This window comes from Apis mellifera, linkage group LG13 (assembly GCF_003254395.2).
Source record: "Apis mellifera strain DH4 linkage group LG13, Amel_HAv3.1, whole genome shotgun sequence".
Lineage (NCBI taxonomy): Eukaryota > Metazoa > Arthropoda > Insecta > Hymenoptera > Apidae > Apis > Apis mellifera.
Window position 1 is genome coordinate 3,345,001 of NC_037650.1, and position 22,661 is coordinate 3,367,661.

Genomic DNA, 22,661 nt, shown 5'->3' on the forward strand with positions numbered 1-22,661 from the left:
CAAGTTTTCGCGAAGGAGATCGAAGGAAAAAAAACGTTTTCGAGTCTGGAAATAAAAATAGAAAAGAAAGTAGAGATTCGTTTCTCGATTTCCTCGATCCTCGTTTTTTTCGCGATTTAAAATCATCCACTCCCACGCGTCGCGTCTGTCCAACGAGCAGCGCGTGTCTATCGAATTCTCTCCTCTCTAATCGTTCGCCGATATTTTAACGAGGAAAGGCGGTGCACTCACTCTCTCTCTCTCTCTCTCTCTCTCTCTCTGGATAGAGTCTAGCCATCCATCTATTCGGCAGCCGGCCTGTCTCGCGATCTCCCTTTCTGCCATCCTGCTCCTGCTAAGCTCGCGCCCGCAGCTACTACCCCCTCCGTCGGTGCTGTAGGCGACCCCACTCGATTCGCCCCTCAAAAAATCATTACGCCCTTCCGCGGGCTGCGCATGAACGCGGTTTTAATTCGCTACTAGAAAAGTAAAATGTAAACGCCGTTGGATGAGAGGGGAGACGGGGGAGGGTGGGCCGAACGGGAGTCGGTGCGGGCTTAGGAAGGACGAGGGGACGAGAGAGAGAGCGAGGAAGCGAGCGAAAAGGGCGGAGGGGCCGTGGAGGGAAGGACGGAGAGACAGAGAGAGAGAGAGAGAGAGAGAAAAAGAGGAGGGCGACCCGAAGGAAAAAGCGTGCTAGGGAGCGAGAGAAGGACCGTGTGAGAGACAGGCGGAAGAGAGGGACAGAGAGAGTGAGAGAGAGAGAGAGAGAGAAGAGCAAAGTTTCGCGGACGTAGTCGAGGACGAGGCGAACGAGGACGAGGAACGCGACGACTGTGAGAGCAGAGACGTAGGACAGATCCTTTTTCCACCGCCGTGGCAGAGAGAAAGAGGAGGATCGAGAGAGAGAGAGAGAGAGAGAGAGAGAAGGGGAGAGGAGAGACAGAGAGGGAGCAGGGAGCGAGAGGAGGATACGCTCCCCTACTTCTCTAGGGGTTCCATTGTAATATTTATTGATTGGATTCCTAGGAGCCAAAGCCGAGGGCTGTGGCACCTATACTTCTAGACTAGATTGCCTAGAAATGTTTCCGTGTGAAACGCGGCGACGAGCAACCCCGTTTTTCCGTTCCTCCACCCGTTTCCTTCTCCCGTTTCCTATCCCGTTTCCACCGAGAGGAGGAAACGTTCCACTGACCTTGGTCGAAATAATTCACGGTAAATAGCCGTGAGCGGGAATGCACCTCCACCAGTTACGAAATAAATCCCACCTGTGAAAAGGACGCGCGCCCCGATTGTTAATTTTCACCTCTGACAAACAAAAACCGGGGGGAGCGTGGGGGAGGAAGGGAGGGGAAAAAAAAAGGAAAAAAAAGGACGAAAAAAAAAAAAGGAAAAAAAAAAGGGGGGAAAAAAAATCGAAAAAAAAAAAAAAAACCACGCGCGTATACGTTAATCCTTTTATACCGAAATTGATTCGGTGGTAAAATCTATCTAAATAAAACGCGTTTATCCTATCACGCCAAATTGTGTCTGAAAAAAAATCGACTGTCCAAACACGATGAATCACATCCTGCGGTCTATTTCCCCGAATAAAGTAGCTCTGTTCAACGGCAAATCGTATTTACGGGATATTTTATTTTTTCAAGACCGATTGTCACACAGACCGCGTTAAATACGGCGGGCGGGATAAACGAACGAGACAGAGAGAGAGGGAACGAGAGAGACGTGTAAAAAAAGAAGAAAAAGAAAGAAAGAAAGGAAGGGAAAAAAGAAAGAAAAAAGAGAGAGAGAGAGAGAGAGATTTCTTAATTACACGCAGAAACGAACGGATGAACGGGTGCATCGTCTTTCTTATCCCCTCCCCCCGATCGATCGGGGATAAATAAATACACGATACGTCGAACGTTTCGTTTCGTATGGAGTACACCGCACCGGAGTCCGTGAGTCAGTTGTCCTTGAATGCGTGTATTCAGGATACCGCGTGTCGTCGTTCCTCCTCCTCCTCCTCCTCCTCCTCCTCCTCCTCGAGTGCACACCTCCGCGTTGTTTGTAAAATCGAGGTTGCGGTTGAAAAATTAATGAACTTTACCTGTAGATAGGTAGATAGATAGAGAAGCGAAAAACGAAAAGGAAAAGAAAAAGGAAGAGAGAAAAAAAAAAGAAGAGTAAGGAAACGGCGGAGTAAATAAAACGGTGGCGCGTGCTTGCGAGATCGTTTGCGCGCTAACGAACGCGTGATGCGTTTAACCGTTTGCCGGGAAGAGGAGGACGCGTCGTCGTCGTCGTCGTCGCGTTAAACGCTGAATTGCGGTAAATGCGGCCCGGAGGATAATAATGCATAATAACGAGGAACGTAAACCCGAAGCGTGCGCGCGCGCGCGCGCGATAAAAAGAGAGAAAGGGACGATGGTTTAGTTGGTTGGCCGAAAAAAAAAAAAAGAAAAGAGAAAAACACGCGCAGGGAAAATGCAGATGTTTCGACCGGTCCTCCGCGTACACGCCGAGTCTCGTAGCCTCCACCTGCGTTAGATTCGATCGCGTGATACACGATCTTCTCTTTGTCTCGCGACCGACTCTACGAAGCGGCGTGCAAGCTTGCAGGTGCTCGAGGATCGGGCAGAGGCGCGCGCGCGAGAGAGAGAGAGAGAGAGCAGGGAGAGAAAAGAAGGCGAGGAAAAAGGAAAAAGGAAATTTTTCGTTTCCCCCCGTTTTCGGATCGATCGAATTCGAGGCATTATTTATAATCGACCTCGATTCGCGTTACTAGACTACCACTAAATAAAGAGGGTGATGTATTTTTATCACCGGACTCGCGATAATTGGGTCGAAAAATTCGGAGAGGACTTCGGTTTCGATTTCTCGCTCTCGAATTTCGAAAACGCATCGCTCTTCCGATGCCATGCGTTGCCCCCTCCTCCTCCCTCCCCCCTGGGTTCAAGGCTATCGCTGGACCAAGACATTCCTACCCTGTAAATTCCGCCCCTACCTTCCTTTCCCACCTCCACCGGTTCGCTCACACGCATTAACACCTCCCCACCAACGCGTCTACGTCACGCGTCTACTTCTCCATCGACTACGCACCCTCCCTCCCCGTCCTACCCTCATCTCTTCGTTTAAATAACGAAATCGTATTCTTAAGTAATCTGGATGGGAAGTAAAAATATTTCGTTCGTTTCCTGAAACGGATCCTTCGAAAAGATTTGCGATCTCGGGAAATTTGAGAAGATCCTTATGGCCACATAAAATATTATACGCGTCGTTGCTTGGAAATTTTTTTCTCCCTCGTACCGATAATAAAAAAAAAAAAGAAGAAGAAACCTCGTCTCGAGCGAGAAAACCCGCTCCCCGCCTTTTAAACGGATTCGCTTTGTCGGGAGAGCGATTCACCAGCTCGTGAACGAAAAATTTCAATATTCCGCGATTAACCTTGCTCCGTTAGACCAATTAATGGAAAAGAAGAAGGATGAGAGAGAGAGAAAGAGAGAGAGAGCAGGGGGAGGGGAAAAAGGAAAGAGAATGGAGAGGAACAAATGGAGGGAACGAAAACAAGAAGAGGGAAAGAAAAGAAAAAGGAAACAAGACGGGGGGGGAGAAAAAAGTCGTTTGTTCGTGCTCGTGGTACCTCGTGGTACACGAGGAAGCACCTCAAAAGCGCCCTTTTCGGCAGGTTTGAACCCCGGTGTGCTCATTAACCCGGCGCACCTGCCAGTTAACGCGCTCGCCAACAACCGCCGCATGAATTCGTCCCAATAGACAGAAACTGCAGCGATAAAGAATATCATCCTCTTTAGGCACGACCGTACATGCGTCCTAAATGCACTCTACACACGCGAGGCTTTCGCGGGGGGTGAGGTGGCGTAGGCAAGAATATGCGGGGTCTCTAGTCTCTCTCACTCTCTCTCGATTCTCTTTCTCTTTTTCCGTGCGCGACTGCATCGTACGTGCCCTCTCCATCTTGCTCCTTTCTCTCTGCTCTCCTCCTCTTCCACCCATCTCCCTCGTTCCTCATCCCCCTCTCTCTCACTAGCGTGTGTGTGTTTCGTTCGAACCGGTACCCTTTCCCCCTCCTCCCACTGCATTCGCAAACATTTGGTGGCCGTTGACCTCGAACGGGCTAATCCGCCGGCAGCCAAACAACCAATTATTTCTTTTCATCGGTATACCCGTGCTGCCCGATACACCGTGAAACGTGGGAATGTGTTAGAGAAGTCGGCGATGCCACAACCGCGCCAGGTGAGAATTGCTCGCCTCCATTTCCCGCGATTTCGCCTTGTAATCCCGTTCCGTTCTAGGGAATAATACTACAACGCGCGAAACAGAGGATTTTTACGAACGGAGTAATGTAACATACATGCACGTCGAAATGTGGATCGAAAAGATTATTAGAGGAATATTTTTCTCCTTCGAGGAAACGACACGGCGTTAAGAAGGAAGGAGAGGTGACGGCGAGGAAAAAGAAAACTCGAAGAGAGGTAAGCGAGTTGGAAAGGGCGGCACGTTTCCCTGTCTGGCTAGTAATAGACGCGCGCTACTTGCACCGCGGCCTAGTGCGTGTCTATTCCGACACCGTCCTCTTCCACTGCAACTATACGGTTAACTATCGCTGCACTCGCGCTACTGCAGCCGTTGCATCCTTGTTTCGCAGCGTATCGACGTACGTGCGTCTAAAAAACCGATTCGAAACTTTTTAAAGGTGGTTATTTAGAAATGAAGAAATGAATCGTCTCTCCCCTTACTATTCCTTACCCATAAATTTCTTCGTAGGAACCGGATATCAGCATTATGGAGATAGAGAGAGAGAGAGAGAGGAAGGGAGAGAGATCCGTGGAAAATAACAAAAAGTTCGAAATCGAAATAATCGCCTTCTCTCTCCCGTCAATTATCAAGGATAACTAGTTAATCGGTGGAAAAAAATTTTTTTCTTTCTTTTTTCTCCGTTCAAAGCGCGTCTTATTTTTCCCCGACTTGTCCCCGGCTCCGATTTGCCGACCTACTTTTCCACCGGTGCTCGCGCGATTAATTGAGACACGATGATCCACTGAATATTTCTGTCGACGCTTAAAAATACTGAAAATAGGTCACCGTCTGTATTTTTAATTGTGCCACAGACGACAACTTAGACGATGGATGGATCCGTCAGCACGGGCTTGGCCCCCCGTCCCCCTCCCGATTTCAAGGATCAGGCAAAAACGCGAGATCGGTTTCCATGGAATCCCGGAAGCTTGCTCGACTCTCTCTCTCTCTTTCTCGAAACAGAGAAGGGAGACGAGGGGGAGGGGGAGGAAGAATGGTCAGTGGGAAGAAGGGGTTTCGACCGGACAGTTCTTGCACCTTCGGCCGGGACCGTTATTCTTCGAGCGTTATTCGAACTCGTCCTCGTCGCCGTCGTCTTCGTCGTCTTCGTCTTCGGCCATTCCTAAAGCGTTTCCTAAAGAAACGAGGGGGAGATGGAAGGGGGGGGGGGCCAACTTTCCTTTATTTTATTTTATTTTACTTTATCTTCTCTCTTTTTCTTTCCTCTCCCCTTCTCTCTCTGTCTCTCTTGACCGTAAATGGCGGTGACTCGCGGTGACGGCGAAATGCAGCTGACGAGAGGATAGATGAACCGGCACGCAACCCACGGCCGTGACATTTTTTTTCATCGAGACGGTCGTGGGTGCGCGCAAGTGCGCACATGTGCGCGTGTAACGCGCTGCGACGGGACAAAGAAGGAACAAGCGGAGAAAGAGCCGTCCGCATAAATACGCCTCCTCCGCCTCTCCACCTCCTCCTTGAGGGGGGGAAAAATATATACCTTCGTCGATATAACTTCGCCCGTTACACACTTTGCCGATTCGTCACGGATCAGCTGTGGGCCACGGAATTTTTAAAGGCCTGCCTGCCGCCCATTGTTTCCATTCTCTGATTCGGCGGCGATCGGTCACAGCTATAACACGCGATGGATGGATGTATATACGTACGTATGTATGTATGGATGGATGGATGGATGGATGGATACTGTTACCTTAATGATATACGCGCACTGTTAATTAATCGGGATTCCATGCGACATCCGGCCGCCTTTACGCGGAAAGAATTTCGACCGGTGAAACGCCAACAACCTTGAAGCGCGCGCCTCGACTTTTTGCCAAACTTTTCTCTCTCTCTCTCTCTTTCTCTCTTCCCTCTCTTTCCATTCGTCACGACGTGGTGCGTCTCTTCGATCTCCGGCAACCTCGTTGGCTCGAGGGAGAGAGAAACGATTTGTCGAGTCGCGATTTGCAACGCGAGCTCTCCGCGATCCGCGACTCGATTCTCAAAACTCGACGAGGACGTTTCGGTGTTTTGAAATTCAAATTTTTTTTTCCACGGCCGAGCGAGAAGGAGGAGGAGGAGGAGGAGGAGGAAGAAGAAGAAGAGGAAGAAACGACACACGGACACTTTCTTCTTCTCCCCCCGTTCCTAATCGCTCGTTTTCGACGGGTATAAAGTTCGTTCCCGCCGGTTCCCCAGATCAACGCGTACATTCAAATGCATGTATATTCGCGAACGTCTCGCCAGTGCTTCTCATAACGGCCAGTGTCTCTCTCTCTTTCTCTCTCTTTCTCTCTCCGTAACGTACGCCGCTAAGAGAGACTGGACGGGAGCGGCCGTGATGAATTTCAATGAGCTGCCACGCGAAATGCATATTTGACCATCGCCGGCAAAGAGAATCACGCCCGCCGATAAGATACCGTATCCGATATATATATATATATATATATATACACGTTTCTTAGGATCGATTTATTATTTTAATTTGGATCGCGTAGAGAAAAAAGAAAGAAAGAAATTCTCCGTTTGGATAATCGAAGAATCGAAGAGGAAAAAAAGGAAAAAAAAAAAAAGGAAAAGAAAGAAATTTATATAGACCGATAATTTCGAATTACGATTCGTTCACGATTCCGTGGACGACGGAGTAGTAGTGAGTAAATCGTAAATAAATCGCAAGGCAAAGGCCGGCCGTTAAATCCTCGCCGAGGTTATTCTAGCATCCGGTTCGCCTAAATAACGTATTCAAGCCGGAGTCTAATTTCACAGATAACACACGGCCGTCGCGTAATCTAGTTACTAGGCGTCTAATCTAATCGGTCGATTCGGATTATGTGCATGCATACCTGCGCGTAGACGGTGTGTGCGTGCAAGTACTACTATCGAGGCGAAAAAAGAAAAAGAAAAAGAAGAGAAAAAAAAAAAATTCGACCACATCGCTCGCCTCGTTTTCGCGAACTTCGAAACTTCGCTCTCGAAATCCGAGATTCGTTATCGATTTGAAAAAAAAAAAAAAAGAAAAGAAAAGAGACTCCGTTTCATTGGAGAAAAAAAGAGAGAGAGAGAAATTACATTATATCCGCGACATTATCTTCGCGCAAAGAAGAAGCGAACGCGTGTTGTTCCCTTCGACGAATTACACAACGGTCGGCCACACCACGACGATTATCCGCGTTACTTGATGCGATTCTTCCTTCTCCTTTCTCCCCCGCTTCTCCCCTCGCCGCCAATTAAACAGTTTATTTTCGCGACTCCGAAACTCGTCGCCTTTATCTCCGTCCCCCCCCCCCCCCCCGTTTTGCTCCGTCTATCCCCGTTTATCGAGGCTGGAAATCTGTACGCGCAAAATAATCGCTATCTGACCGATGAATCGGGCCACGAATCAAAATCGGCCCGCCCGTGTCTTCCATCCCGTGTTTCTCGTTTCATAATACGCGATTCGACGCCGGCCAAGCGTCTAACTATATAGCCGGCCCTTCCACCACCATTAAATCTCCGTTCTTGCGGTAAACGAGGATCGACTCGTATAACCGCATTCGACGTTATGGCCGACGAATTGGAGACTCGGACGAGACGAGACGAAAACGGAATTGTTGCGGCGAAACAACCATCTTTCTCTCTCTATATATATATATATATATATATGTTTGTGTTCTGGCGCGCGTGTGTGAGTATATATATATATATATGTACGTATACACGCGACGATGCCCTCGGTCGAGATATAGTTCCGCGGGAACTCGAGCAGAGAAAACGGGAGAGAAGAGGAAGGGAGGAGAATAATAACGGGTGCGAGCGGTACCCTCCGCCGTTCAAGGAGAAGAAACCGTTATCGGAGGATAATATACCCCCCTTTCCTTTCGGCGCAGGTGCTCACCGAGCGAAGAAAGAAAGGAGAAAAAGGAGAAAAAATCGGAGAAATCATACGTATATATATAGGGATAGATAATTAATCGCGATTAATTTTATCATTTATATAATCGTTGTGAATTAATTCTAAGGGGAGGGGAGAGGGCCGAATAAATGTCGAACCGTTCGAAAGTGAAGGAGGAAGTCTTGGAGGAATCGAAACGAGGCGTTGAGATTGAGGGAATGGAAGCGTGGAGCAACAGATACCTCGAGGATAAAGTCGATCCGAGTACCGGTTTTGCGAGAGAGCGAGCGAATAAGCGAGCGAGCAAGCGAGCGATGTTACCCTGTCTCGAAGCGAAAACGAGGCCAATTGCAAATTGCGGGTGCGAGCAGAGATATCGCGTAACGTTTAGCAACGACAGATTACTCGTCTCGATGCGTTATTGTTTCGCAACTTGACCGAGGGGGGCACGCAAAGATGAAGAGAGAGAGAGAGAGAGAGAGGAAGGGAAAGGGAAGGAGAAGAGATTATCGAAGCGGGAAAAAGTGTGTCGTTAGATCGGTGAAAATAAACTCGTCGAGGCGGGAAACGGCGCGTTTCGAAATGGCGCCAAACGGATTCATCGAACGTGTCTCCTCTTTTTTCGTTTCGAGCGCGATTTCCTTGGAGGAAAAAAAAGAGAAAGGAAGAAAAAAATGAGGTTTCGCGAGAAGAAGAAGAAGAAGAGAAGGAAGAAAATAAAAAGAAAGAGAGAGAGAGAGAAAAAGGAAAAATCCGGACGAGCCCGTTGCGAAAAAAAAAGGCAAGTGAGGCAACCGTGGTTCCTTCTCCCGTGCCTATTTTGCGTCGCACGAGTTTTGCACGCATTTACACGGTTGCGAGCTTGTGCGGGCACGTACGTGTCGAGAAGGAGGGTGAAGGAGGGAGCGAGAAGGGAGGAGGAGTGCGTAAGCTGGCGAGCATGCACGCGGAGAGAGAGCACCTGGGCATCTATGCGTCATTGTGGACGATAAAAAAAGCCGTAAGGCTGGCACAACGCAAGGAGAACGTCGACAAAACGGCGTAAGCGAGAGAGACTAGTAAAGCTGGTTTGTCTTTTCCCTCTTTTCTGCTCGGCCCGGCCTCGTCGCAACGCGCCCGTCACAATAGCGATCGCGCTAAGCGTTCGTTCTCTCGCCGATTTCTTTCCGATCCTCTCCTTCTTCCTCTTCAGAATGGGAAAGGGGGGAAGAAAACGACGCGAGCGTTCGGGAAACGTCGAGTGGGGAAAAAAGAAAAAAGAAGAAAGAAAGAAAGAAAGGAAAAGAAAGGAAAAGAAATCATTTTCGAGAGAGAGGAAGAGGGAGAGGGAGAGAGAGAGAGAGGAGGAGCGACGAGGCCTCCTGTGTCGTATGCGTGTAAATCGGCCGGCTATCTGTCCAGATCTAAAAGAACGGAATACGAAAAAAAGACGGGTATCCTTCTAGCGAGGACAAATTCGATGAGTTCGTAGGCGAGAGCCGAGCGGGAGCCTTCAAGGCTCCTGGATCACGGTTCCAAACTCACGTTCAAGGATCGGCTTTGTACAGAGGAATTTTTATTGGCGTGGCGAGCGCGCGCCGTCTGACGCGCGCATAATATACGCGCGCAAACGGCTCGGTGAATTTTTTCTTTCTTTCTTTCTTTCTTTCCTTTCTTTTTCTCTCCTTTTTCTTTTTCCAGAACTCGCGGATCATCGTCTAGATGGAGAGGGAGAGAGAGAGAGAACGAGAGGGAGAAAAGTAAAAGAGATACGAGATTTTTATTTTTTACCACGTTTTTGCCTCCCCTCATCTCGTTCCATCCCCATTCGTACTCTCTCTCTCTCTCTCTCCCGCCCTCGTCACCCTCGCGCTTCCTCCTTCTTCCTCCCACCTTCCTCCCCCTGCTGCTCTTCGGTATCGCGAGATCTATTTATACCTAGTCGGTCGGTGTTTTCAACTTGCAGCGGCATCGTGTAACAAACGCGCGTCGCTCGTAAAAATAGGGGATCTGCACGATACGTTGCACGTCCTGCGAAGAGCGAGCAAGGGAAAGGGAGAGAGAGAGAGATGAAGCGTCCGGGAGAGTCGTGCGTAGGGTCGAAAACGACATCGTGAGAGCGCACCTCCGCCAAACCGAGATTCCTCTCTTTCGACGTTGCGGAGAGAAATCGAGGAGAAAAGAGAGGAGGATGGCCTCATGTTGTTGGCCGTCGTCGCGTTGGAAGGAGAATCGAGAGAGAGTGAGTGAGAGAGAGGGGGAGAGAGTGAGAGAGATCGGAGACGTCGAGATTCGATGGGAGTAAAAGGGAGCCAACCACGTAACGCTGGCCCGCAAAACACGAACAACGTTTCGCTCTGCTCCGCTCGACTCTCAAAGAGTCGATGGATCGGCTGGTGACCTTGAGGAGGAACGGCCGATTTCCTGGTACGGATGTTTCCGTTCTTTTTTTTCTTTTTTTCTTTCATTTTTCCAAATAATCCACGCGAGGATGGGTGGAGCAACAAAAGCGAATCATCGTCGCGATCGCCGCGACGTGGCCCGGTTTAATTGAATCTCGCCAACGGGTTGGCGATTGCTTTCCGCTCGCGCGCGCACCACGGAGCGAAAGAGACGGACGGACAAAGAGAGAGAATAAGAGAGAGAGAGAGAGAGGAGAACGAGCGTCGTATTACGAGACGCGGAATTTTTCGTGAATGAACGCCGGAGGGGGGAAAAAAGAGAAAGAGGAAACGGGCGAGAGTGGAGCGGAAAAGAGAGAGAGAGAGAGAGAGAGGTGGCGGGGTGCTAGAGGGAGAGAAACGAGAGAGAGAGAGAGGAAAAAAAAGGAAGAAAAGAGAGGGAGAGGGAGAGCGGCCGGTACGCAGGAGCGACTAGGAAAACCGGGCAAAAAACACGGAGAAAACGAGAGTGAACGAGGAGCAGGGTCGAGCTTAACGTACGTACACACGGTACTCGTAACACGCGGCCCGGAGCGGCGCGCGCGACAAAAGGATCGGGCGCTGGCAGACGGATTACGTCATTTCCCAGCCAACCTCTAACGTCTGGCATTATATTCGTCTAGCGATCGTCTAGCCGCACAGGAGGCGATCCCTCCCTTCATGGGCAAACACGCTACTAAACTAGCGCCGCTACACACGCGTCTACCTTTCACGGTCGCGCCGCTGCTGCTGCTGCTCTTTACACGCGTTCTATCCTACGTATACGTATATATATCTGTACGTGCGCGTATGTTTGTGTGGTGTATTATAAACCGTACGTATATATATATATATATACATATATCTCTGTACTATAGGTACTCTACCGAGACGGGTTAACTAGCTGAGCGTAGACACGCGAAACGTGTCCGTGAACATCGACCAAATCATGCTTACGATACCTTCTTCTCGCTCCTTCTTTTCACGTGTATACGTGTGTATACATACACGATACTTTCTGCATACGTGGTACACCACACAAACCGGAATAAATGCACGCGTAGTCGCGAATATAGACATGTGCAACGGTCGGGCGCGCACACAATGTTGGCCGATAGTGAGTTCTCGAGGTGTGCGTGTATCCGTGTATATGCGTAGCGCGCGCGAATACGTACGAATAGAACACGTATATACGCACTTCTCTCTCTCTCTCTCAATCTCTCTCAATCTCTCTCTCTCTCTCCCTCTCTCTCTCACGGACACACGATCTGTCGTTTCCTCCGTGTCACGCACACACGCGCACACACCCTCTCGTCCCTCTCTTTCCCACTCTCCTTCTTTCTCACTGCCCGTCTCTCGCACTCTTTCCCCCGTACAGTCGCGCTCGTAACGTATCTTTGTCGCGTGTATACACGCGTTTCTCTCGCTCGAGCATACTATCTATCGGACGCGTCTCTCGCTTTAGAAGCCGACAGGCGGCCGAAGGCCACCACTCTCAGCTGTGGACGTACCTTGATCGTTGAGCGCGAAGTAAAGTGTGGGGCTCCTTTGCCTGGTGTCCTTGTCGTCGGTGCTAAACCCACCGTTTGACTGTCGGATGCGACGATCGCGACGAAGCGAGCCTTCTTTTGCCGTCCTCTCTGCTGTCCGCTGTCCTCTCTGTGTGTCGATTTCTGTCCTGTCTCCTCTCCTCCTCCTCCACCTCCGTCGTCGTCGTCGGCCGGAGACGATCCACGGACCGGGAAGTCTCAATTCCGCCCGAGATCCTCCTCCTATGCCGTGCAATCGTCGCTCGCGGTCTCTTGGGCTGTTGCGGGGCGTGCAGGGGGCACTCGTAGGTCCATCCTCGTGAAAAGGTGCACGGCCAACGTACGACGGCGACAACAACGAGACTCGTCGTCGCCGTGCGCGTCACCGATCCTCGAACCGCGTGCGACGAAACGTCGTCGGCAACGTCGTCGTGACCCTGATACGATCCACACGAATCGAAAACACAAATCGATCAAAGATTCTCTCCGTTTCCTCGATCGAACCGTCACCGATCACCGTCAACCGATACGAATGTACAGTCCTCCTCCTCCTCCTCCTGCTTCTCTTTCTTCTTCTTCTTTTCTTCGCTTGCTACGTAGCCTCACGATGCGAAAAGGGTCGGGGAATGAAAAGAAGGGGGAAGGAGAAAGAAAGGGGGAAAAAAGAAAAAGAGGAAAGAAAGGGTAACGGTATTGTAGCACTCTTTTCTTCTTTTCCTCCGTCAACCCCCCGATTCTTTTTCTTCTTTTTCTCTTCTCTCGTTCGTCTCACTTTTCCTCCCTCGTCCTCTCCAGGCTACTCGACGAAGAAGAACTCGAATACTCTCTTCCTCGCCCGGGAGGATGTAACAACGTATCGGTACACGCGGGTGTCACTCGCGCTTCGAAGGACGCAAGGGTCGAGGAAGAAGAAGAAGAACAAGAACAAGAACAAGAAGACACGTCCTCGGCGGGGGCCCCTTGCTACAACGTAACACCGCGATGGCACGCACCGTGTCGCGTAGAAGAACGGATGGATGGAACGACGATCCACGGATTTTTCCCTTCTCTCGGTCGCTCGGTGTCCGCAACGTGTGCGACGCGCGTGTAGATTGATAAATATCGGCCACGATAAATATCCCACGATCGATGCCTCTGCGCTCCTCGGAACGGGATCGATTTCGATTCGTTCTTCACTTCGTGAATTCGTGATCCTCGATCGACGCGCAAAATATTTCTTCCTTCCTTCCTTCCTCCTCGGTCGTAGTTGCGGACAGTGGCCTCGACAGTTGGGCGCGATTCGATTCGAGAAGAGAGAGAGAGAACGCGGCAACGGAAAAGGAAAAACAGGGGGGGGAGGGAGGGGAAAAAAAAAAAAAAGAAAACGATGTACGTTTATACGCAGCACTCCCGTTTGATCTTCCAACAACCGTTGCGATGTTGCACGGTGTCACGTTATATCACGCGCAAAACGTTACGAATGATCGAGCGTGGAACGAGGATCGGCGAGGAGCGCGATTCTTGCGTAAAAAAAAGATCTAGAACGGCGTATCGGCGAGCGAAGTTGTCGGATCTCTGTTGTTGATCACCGAAGAAGGATCCCGCGGTAAAGTATCCGGTATTATCTTGCGGGACGACACCATCGAGCGAAGGACCAGCTCCCTGCCGCTTCTTTAGGACACACCGGGGGACTACCTAGTCGTAGAGTGATTGGGAACGCGACTGGCCAAAGCACTTGATTCGCGCGCGGTTCGGTTTGCCCGTTGCTGCGCCTCTCCCGTGCAGTTTTTTCGGCGGTCTCGTGGTATGCGTGCATGCGCGTGCATGTATGCGTGCGCCCGCGCGCCCCTGTGTGTGTCCCTCGGACTTTTTCTCTCTCTCTCCTTCCTCCTCCTTCTTCCTGTCCCTCTCTCACTCTCCTCGCTGCTACACACGACCGTGTTTCTCTCTCTGCACGCGCGCGTACCGGCTCGGCCCGCACGTCTGAATTTCCGTAGGTGTGTGCACGCTTCCTCTCTCTCTCTCCACACGCGCGTCGCGCATCCGTGTGTATGCCGTTTACACGCGTCCTCTCTCCGCGCGTGTGTTTACACACGCCGTCGTCGTGAAATCGTGTGCAAGCGAGCCTGCTTGCCTGCGTGCGTGCATGCGTGCGTGCGTGCTTCCGACGTGGTCGTCGTCGTCGCCGCCGTCCTTGTCGCGCGATATCGTCTTCGTCGTCGTCGTCGTCGTCGTCGTCGTCGTCTTCTTCGTCTTCGTGGTCGGCGTCCTTGCGCGCTGCGTCTTCTTCTTCTTCTTCTTCGTCGTCGTCGTCGTCCTCGTCCACGTCGTCGTCCACGTCGTCGTCGTCCACGTCGCAGTCGTCGTCGTAGTCGTAATCGTAGTCGCGGTCCTCGTGGTCGTCGCGGTCGTGGTCGTGAACGCGGTCGTCGTCGTGGTCGTGGTCGTCGTCCTCGTCGTCTTCGTCGTCTCTACGCGTCCGCTCCGATCCGCTCTCGTCGGTGCTGCGTGCGTGCGCGCCCTGGGTAGGCGAGGGTATAGTTACCGAAATGTTAACCTCGTGGAACCACTTTTTATTGAGTGTCGCAAAATTCATAGGAACCTCGCGGAACGAGGAGAGGGGCAGTGGCCCCCGTTCTCTCTCTTTCCCTCGGTCCGTCCCTTTCTTTCTCTCGATTTTCTCCACGTTGGCGGGGTTAACGCGTGAGAGGGGCGGCAACCCCCACCTATACTCAGCCTCCTGCCCCGCGCCACCCCTCCGACTACACTCCACTACCCTCCTCCTCCACAGCCGCCTCTTCCTCCACCTCCGCCGCCGCCACCACCTTCTCCTCCTCCTCCTCCTGCTCCGAGCAGCCTGGTCCTCGCCAATTCTTTGGCCCCACCACTTCCTCGCTAGTGGTCCCCCAACCCTAGCTTTTGTCCCTCTCTCGCTCTTTCTTTCTCTCTCTCTCGCTCTCTCTCCCTCTTTCTCTTTCTCTCTCTCTTTCTCGTCTTCTTGCTACTCCTCTTTCATGCAACACTTCGTTCGTCGTTCGTTCGTTCGTTCGTTCGTTCGTCGTTCGTTCGTTCGTTCGTTCGTTCGTTCGTACGTTCGTACGTTTGTTCGTTCGTTCGTCGTTCGTTCGTCTGTTCGTTCGTTCCCCTCGCCCGTCTCTCGAGTCTCGACCGTTCGCCTGCCTTCCCGCTCTGCCCCTTCGTTTCTCTCTTCGTCACCCCACACCCCGAACCTCGACCCCTGGCCCACGTCTCTCTATCCGTGTCCGTCTCTCTCTCCGTCTTTCTCTCCCAACCGCTTTTCGCGCGCTTTTCCCGCTCTACTCGCCACTGCCTGCACCCTTCCTAACCCTCTCTCTGTTCCGTTCCTTCCTCGTCCTCCCTTTTCCCCTTCTATACACGCTCTTCTATACGCACACCCTTCTTGTCGCTTCCTTCTCTCTCTCTCTCTCTCCTCCTTTCCCTTCCCCTCCTTCCAAGCCCTATCGCGGCATTTAGCCGAATTTGCCTACGTTTAACTGCGCATCCAAAAAAAAAAAAGGAAAAAAAAAATTCCTGTCGATTCTCTGGATCTAGAAACGTCCTCGATCGTTTTCGAAACTATCCGTATCCGAAACATCGTGGAAGGATATGCTTGGAATGCGTCGCTTCGCCCCGCCAGACGCAGACGCGATCGTTTTCACAGATGCAATTCCTTCGATACGAGACGCCCGCCCGTCCTTCGCAACTATACACTTATTCAATCCGTAAGTAGGATGTCTAACTTTTTTCGATGCATCTGTATCAATAAACTGCAAGGTGTTTACCTTTGCCCGGCCGTAGGTACGCGCCGCATCCACGTCACGAGGCGTGATAACACCAACGAACGGATGCAGATTCGCGTCTTTCGAGATACGCGATCGAAATACTTTATCGCGTACGGGAAGAGTACGCATGGCTTCGCTCGAATTTAGGCGGGCAATGGTTATGGGATGCGCGCCAGTGTCGCGCGCGTGCGAAAACTCGAACCAACCAACTCTCTGTCGATCCTTTCGAGATCGATCGATTTTTAAAGAAAGGAAGAAGGAAGAAGGGGCGGCTGTCGATACGAACGAAAATTTTGCGGTTTGTCTCTCGAGATCGAGTAGAGTTATTTCTAGCTAGAGCTAGACCAAGCCAAGCTCTGAAATGAAGACGTTTCCCTAATGGAGCGGTCTCCTCGGCCCTTGAGAACGGATGGACGGCAGGTGCTCGACGCGAGACCACGACTAAATTCGAAATTTTCGTTTATGGGTCGAGAGATCCAATTTTCTGGAACTCGCGCCCATGCAAATTCCAATTAATATTTCGTGGATCATTAACGGACTCCTGCTCGTCCTTAATCGATCGCCTTCTTCGATCCTCCCGAGCACTTGCTTGAATCTAATTGATGGGTTGCTCGCTTGCTCGCTCGATCGAGCTCGAGGTCAAACCATCCGCGAAAAAGCGCCTTCCTTTTTCGTGCGATATCGTCGTCGAATCGGCGGCCTTCATCGGCCGCCTCGTTAATAAAATACGAATCTATCGTTTGCGAAATCGTTCTCGTGTCGTGGTTGCGACATCTCTCTCTCTCTCTCTCTCCCCCTCTCTCTCGAATCCTTCCATTTCGCCGGTGCGTTTTTAACGCGCGGTTTTCCGCGCGGTATAGCAAGAAGAGGGAAAAAGAGAAGAGAAGGAAAAAGAAGAAAGGAAAGAAAGAAAGAAAGAAAGAAAAAAAATAAAGGAATGCAGCACTCGTCGATGTTTGCGCATGTGGCTGCGACCTGGAAAAGAAACGGCTCGTCGTCGATAAAAAGTTACCTCTGCATCGGGTAGATATGTATGCCATTTCTAAAAATACCATTTCTGAAATAGCGTTTTCGGCCGCGCGTGCACGTACACACGTTCGCAGGGATCGGGCGTGCATCGTCGAATCGTCGGCATTGGCTCGGCCTCGCGTCGCGGGACAACAATCGGCCAAATGTATCCGTCGCGAGTAATCACGAGAAGGGTGAAAATACGGGTGAAACGAGGGGCGATCTCTCCGGGGAGAGTCACGGCTCGACTACGCGCCGTATCCTCGGATTAATCTCCCGCGCGATAACTTCTAATCAGCGTTACTCCTTTCTTCCTTCCTTCCTTTCTTCCTCCCTCGTTTTCGACACTCTCGAAAATCTTGACCAACCGTCGACTTTCTTGCGGTCTCGAGAGAGAGAGAGAGAGAGAGAGAGGTAAATCGAGCCGGATCCCTGGCTCGACGACGACGAGTTTTCGGCCGGTCGGCCGCCGACGAGTCTCGTATTACCTGTGACCGAAATTCGTTCGGGCAAAAGAAAATGGCAATAAGGAGTGGAGAAGCGAGAGAATTCCGAAAAATTCGATTACCATACCGTGAGATTACCAACGGAGCCTCTTAATCCCTCTCCTCCTCCCACCATTCCCCCTCTCCCAAAAGTCGTCTATTATCGCCACGATGCAGAATTAAGCCTATCGCTTTTCCGTGTACCGGCGTGTTTGCAGTGTGACTAACGCGCTTTCGAGATAAGATTATAATTTCACACTCGGCACAGGCGATCTCGGTTAACGCCTAACGCGCCCCCCTTCTCCCCGATCGTTGGATATTCTCCTTTCGCCTCGTTCTATTCCTTTTGACGTCTAACCATTTCCTCCTCTCCTTTACTTCCTCCTCCTCCTCCTTCGAGAGGAATAATAATTCGTCACTTTCTCCTTCTTCTTCGTCCATCCATTGCGCGTGTGCGCAAGGACGATTGACAAAAAGGCGAATAATCGAAACTATCGGGCGGCCAAACGAATCTTTCCACGAATCATCGATCCCAGCGGCGGACGATCTCTCTCCGCAGGGATCCTTGACCTGACTCACCCGATCCCCGCCAAAAGTGAAACGAGCCTCTTCTCGCAATAAGCCGCTACTACCGTTGTCTCGCCGAGAACCGACGTGAATGAATTATAAATTGCGCGAGGTGGTGGTGGCCTACAGGCCTCCGGCAAATAAATCTCGGCCCGGGATAATAAGACGGAATAGGAACACGAAACCCTCAGCCCCGTCCCGTCCCGTCGAGGTTGCAACGAATCGAGGTAGAATTCCGCTAAGAATTCGGATCTCTGTAAACCTTCTCCCAGCGAGGATCGAGCTGAAAACTGGTTCCCCTTATACGCTCGATCTTCCTTACTTTCTCCCATCTTTTCCCTTTTCTCTCTCTGTCCGAATCGCCATGATTCCTCTCTATCCGTATCTATCTTCCACTTCCACGAAAACGAGAGAACGAGAGAAGCAAGCGAAAAGCAGAAAGAGAGAGAGAGGAACGAGAATCGTGTCTCGCCTCCTTGTTGTTTCTCCTAGAAACAGCGTCGAGGAGGAGGGAGATGGTCGTTGCATCGTCCTAGAATGCATCCTTCCTGTCACGTCCTTGAACCAGGGATCGAGGGATCTTCTTCTAGCTTGACGAGCGCGTTGGATCGCCGCGGCGCACGGGTCCTTCGCACGGGCCTCGCTAGCAGATTGGGCAGGATGGCTTCCTGCGAGTTTGCTAGTCGAGAGAGGGCCATGAACCCCGAACAGGTTGCCCCCTTGGACGTTCACCTCCTGTGCCGCCTCGACACCCGTCCCCCTGGCCCTTCTTCTTGCTCTATCTTCCTCCAAAGGGTCCGTTCGCCTCGATCCCCTCCTCTCTCTCTCTCTTTATATATATATACGTATATCTCTTCTCCTCGTTCTACTACCATTTTTCTGGCCAGCTTCAAAAGCTAGCCACCCTGGGCCCCGAGGACCTGTGTCCCTCCTTCCCCTTCTCCTTCTCCCCCTCCTCCTCCTCCTCCTCCTCCTCCTCGCGTTTCCTTCTACCTCGCCCCCCCCTCCAACGCTACCTTTCGCCAAACAACTCGCCAGCTTCAACCTCTTACCTGCGAATTTACGCTATATTCAACGCCACTTGGACGGTGTTAGATAATCTTTTGTGTTAAAAATCTCGCTCGCCCTGCTTCCCAAGAGATGTGGTCTCCCTCTCCCTCCCTCCCTCTTTATTTAAAACACTATCGAGAATCTTTTCTCTCCTCTTCGAAATCGATTCTTTTTTTCCACCTCTCCCCGCCATTCGAACGAATTTTCAGCGTATCAACGAGATGAACGAACGAAATTGGGGGGGAGGGGAGAGCGTTTTTCGTGTTTTTCGCGCTCCTCGTCGCGCCATCGAAATATTTTCGAAATATTCTTCGTGCCGCGTGCCGACTTCGATAGGATTTTCGCAACACCGCGGTGACGACACCTGATGTGATCGCGGCGCATCAAAATTGCCAACGTATTCGCGGTATGCGTTTGTCAGGGAAACGGGAATAGGGCAAACGAGTGTTGGACGAGGCGAGGGAGGGGCGGGAAAAAAAGAGAGGAAAAAAAGGAAAAAACGGTTCCCAAACGCGGCGCGAATCGAGTCGATCCGATTCCACTTGTGGCACGACCGATATATATATATATATATATACACGCGCATATATACGCTGTGACCGATTCGCTGTCTCGAATGGACGGGTTGCTCGTGTTTCCATGTACCATCTCGAGTCTAGCATTACCGCGATCGATCGCACGCGACCGTCGTTCATCCGTCGTCGATGAATCCGACGATCGATTTCCTCGCGACGATATCCGTTCCCTCGGTTTGGGAACCGCTGGGGCTAGAATGCAGCGACTCGTCTAAATATGTCGCGCATAGAAGAACCAACTCCGTCTTAGGCAATCGCGCATAGCCTTCCTAGAGCTTCAATTACGCTGACCGTTGGCGATTTCGCTAGCTCGTTGGAGGAGGGAACGTTACAAAGGAATACCTTATACGCGATATAATACAACGCGATATAATTTATTCGTGCGAGCGCGTGTATGTGTGTGTGTGTGTATGCACGCGAGGATGGAACCTCCTCGTGCACACACGACGCTCGTGCACGACAACGTTGGTTCGACCACGACAGGAGTATAATGGTAAACGTTCAATGAAGAAATAGTCGTTCGTGGAATTGGAACTGGACCGTCCCCGTTGTTGTCGCCGTTTTAAAAGGTTTATTACCAGCTCATCGGATTTGGCAATCGGCGTTTCGCGAACGGGCGATGCATCACTGTCACTGTCACTGTCACTTCGCCTCAATCCCACTTCGTTTCCTTGCACACGCCGCGCGGGCCACTCGTTACCGTCCCGTCGTCCATCGGTGCTCTCCCGCTGCACCATCCGACGACTTCTTGCTTCCTGACCCTTGGCCATTCAGCCAAGACGCCGGTCGTTGAACTTGGGCCGCGTATTTGGGACGAGCCCTTCTCGCCCGCCCTCCTCCGTATTACGTACTCCGTATATCGAATAATTAAATTCTCTCCCTTCCCTCAGCTTTCCTTTCCTTTTTTTTCTTTTCCGTTTGTTTTTTCTCGCCCCCTAGGAGATCTCTCTTTGCTCCTCTCTTGGAGAGGAGGAAGCGCATATTTTTTTCACCTATCGAGCAACAATTAAATAATTATTTCCTCCCGTACACGTTCCACCAGCCTCGGTCGCGCCTTAAATATCGCTTAACCGACTGAACTATCCGTAACGTCGAGAACAGGGATTGGATTTCCTGGTAGATTATGATTGTTACGCGTCGACACACAGTCGAGGCCAACTCTCAACCACCTTTCCAACCCGATCTAACGTCGCAACGTCTCGTAATCGATCCCTGACTAGTTGGATAGTTCTCCCTCCTTCCCTCCTCCTTCCCAAGAAAAGGAAACAAAAAAAAGATCGGAGGAACACGTGCAATTTTCTGCAGACTGCAGGCCAACAGCACGCGCTGCCGGTCGTGCAGCTGGACTCGCGCCGCGTTTCGCCCGAATATTCGCCGATTATTCGAGGAGGAAGGGAAAAGGAAATCTCGAAGCGATCATCTCTCGATATTCGCGTAATTCCCTTTCCTTTCGAAAGAAAGAAACAAAAAAAATAAATAAATAAATAAAATCGTGAGGAAGATACTTAAATAAAACCGATGGCCGAGGAAGAGGGAGCAACGAAGTCTACACGATTCTTGCGCAATTTCGAAAGAAAGAACCCTAATTCACGATTCGCCTCCCGATTACACGCGTGTGCGTTCTAACGCATAATGAACAACCGGAAGCGCCTTCCCCTTCGCTTCGTGATTCGAGCGAATTTTTGTGGACGAGCCCCGTCCCTTAACTCGCTCGCAGTTAATAAATGAAACGTTACGAGCGTAACGATCACCGGATGTCCGATCGCTCCACGCGGCTGAAAATAATAGCAACGTAGAGCGAGACGGAGAGAGAGAGAGAGAGAGAGCTTTCTAATTGTCGGTTTATCGAAAGGGGAAATAAATTAGAAACCTATACGATATATACACGTATATGTATATAATATCTGCAGCGTATTTAATCAAGAGAGATCTCCGAAGAGAGCGAGCGCGTCGCGATTTCGGCTCTTCGATTTCGGCCAGGTGACGGTTCGAGTTTATTCTCAAAAGCAAGAAGAGAAGAAAAGGAAAGAAGGAAAGAAAAATGTTGCCGCCGCGTGCACCTTGAGGCGGCGGCGCAATTTTCTACAAGTGAGTACGTATCACGCGTATAGCGCGTGATTGGTCGAGTGCAGCCGGCTCGCGACATTAAGCAGCGACCTCGTGTACCTCGCCTCAAAGCGGGTAGTGGAGCAACGCGATCAAGGCGAACATTCATCGGTTAAGCATGAAACCGTTCGGCTCGAGCTGGAGGCTTTGGTGACGCAAGGGATCGGTTATGATGAAATTGGTTGGAATACCGTCGAGGCGACTTTTAGACAGACCCCCAGATTCATCGATGTCTCTCTCTCTCTCTCTCTTCTTTTCTTTCGCCGTAAAGAGAACTCTTTCTTCTCCTTTTCCCTTCCTTCCCCGATCGTCCTGTCAAAATCATCGGATCGATCTCCTATAAATAAGATTCGCGCCATTATTAATATTATATACGGAAATTGATATCTTCTTCTCCGCTATTACGCATCTTTTGGTGCGAATGGACGAAGCGAGAAAGAGGAGAGACGAGTGGTAAATAGAGGGGAAAAGAATGAAAACTAGACGAGAGAGAGAGAAACGATGGAAAAAAAAAACGAGCATCGCGTCATGGCATAAGTTAGCACGCCAAATCGTGTACACAGCTTGTTAAATTCACGGACGATGAAAATCTGCCTTCTATATCGGGTATAAAAATCGATGTTCACGGTTAAACGTTTTAAATTTGTTTCACGCCAGACGCTTTTTAATCCAATCGAGTTTTTCGCGGTCGTGTTTTTATTTTCACGCCACGCGGGATCATCTTCCACCCCCTTTTTTTTTCCTCTCCCTCTCTCTCTCTCGCTTTTCAGCTTTCCTCCCCAACCCCCGTTCATTTTCATTTTTTTCCCCCTCCCCCTTCTCTCTCTCTCTCTCTCTCTCTCTCTCTCGTTTTTTATTCCTCCTCCGGTCCGGTCCGATCCGATCCGATCCGATCCGATCACCGGTCGGAAATCGGACGAGAAACATTATCCGCGGGACAACTCTATCCAGAAAGTCGAAATTTCGATCGATCCGTCCGCTCGTTACGCCGCGATTATGCGATTGGACGCATTCCGC

At 50.7% G+C, this 22,661-nt stretch overlaps 2 protein-coding genes across 2 annotated transcripts in view; one reads left to right on the top strand and one right to left on the bottom strand.

Annotated features, from left to right (window-relative positions):
- The window catches only part of LOC107965398 (U1 small nuclear ribonucleoprotein 70 kDa-like), a 4,334-nt gene extending 3,033 nt beyond the window's left edge, over positions 1–1,301 (top strand). The window contains exon 2 of the mRNA XM_026444790.1: positions 500–1,301. Within this exon, the coding sequence (XP_026300575.1) occupies positions 500–776 (277 nt within the window). The 3' untranslated portion in view covers positions 777–1,301. The remainder of the gene's footprint in view (positions 1–499) is intronic.
- Positions 1–12,708, bottom strand: part of Br-c (broad-complex) — a 58,758-nt gene extending 46,050 nt beyond the window's left edge. The window contains exon 1 of the mRNA XM_006558460.3: positions 12,054–12,708. The gene's annotated coding sequence lies outside the window, so the exon portion shown is untranslated. The remainder of the gene's footprint in view (positions 1–12,053) is intronic.
- Positions 12,709–22,661: the final 9,953 nt, after the last annotated feature.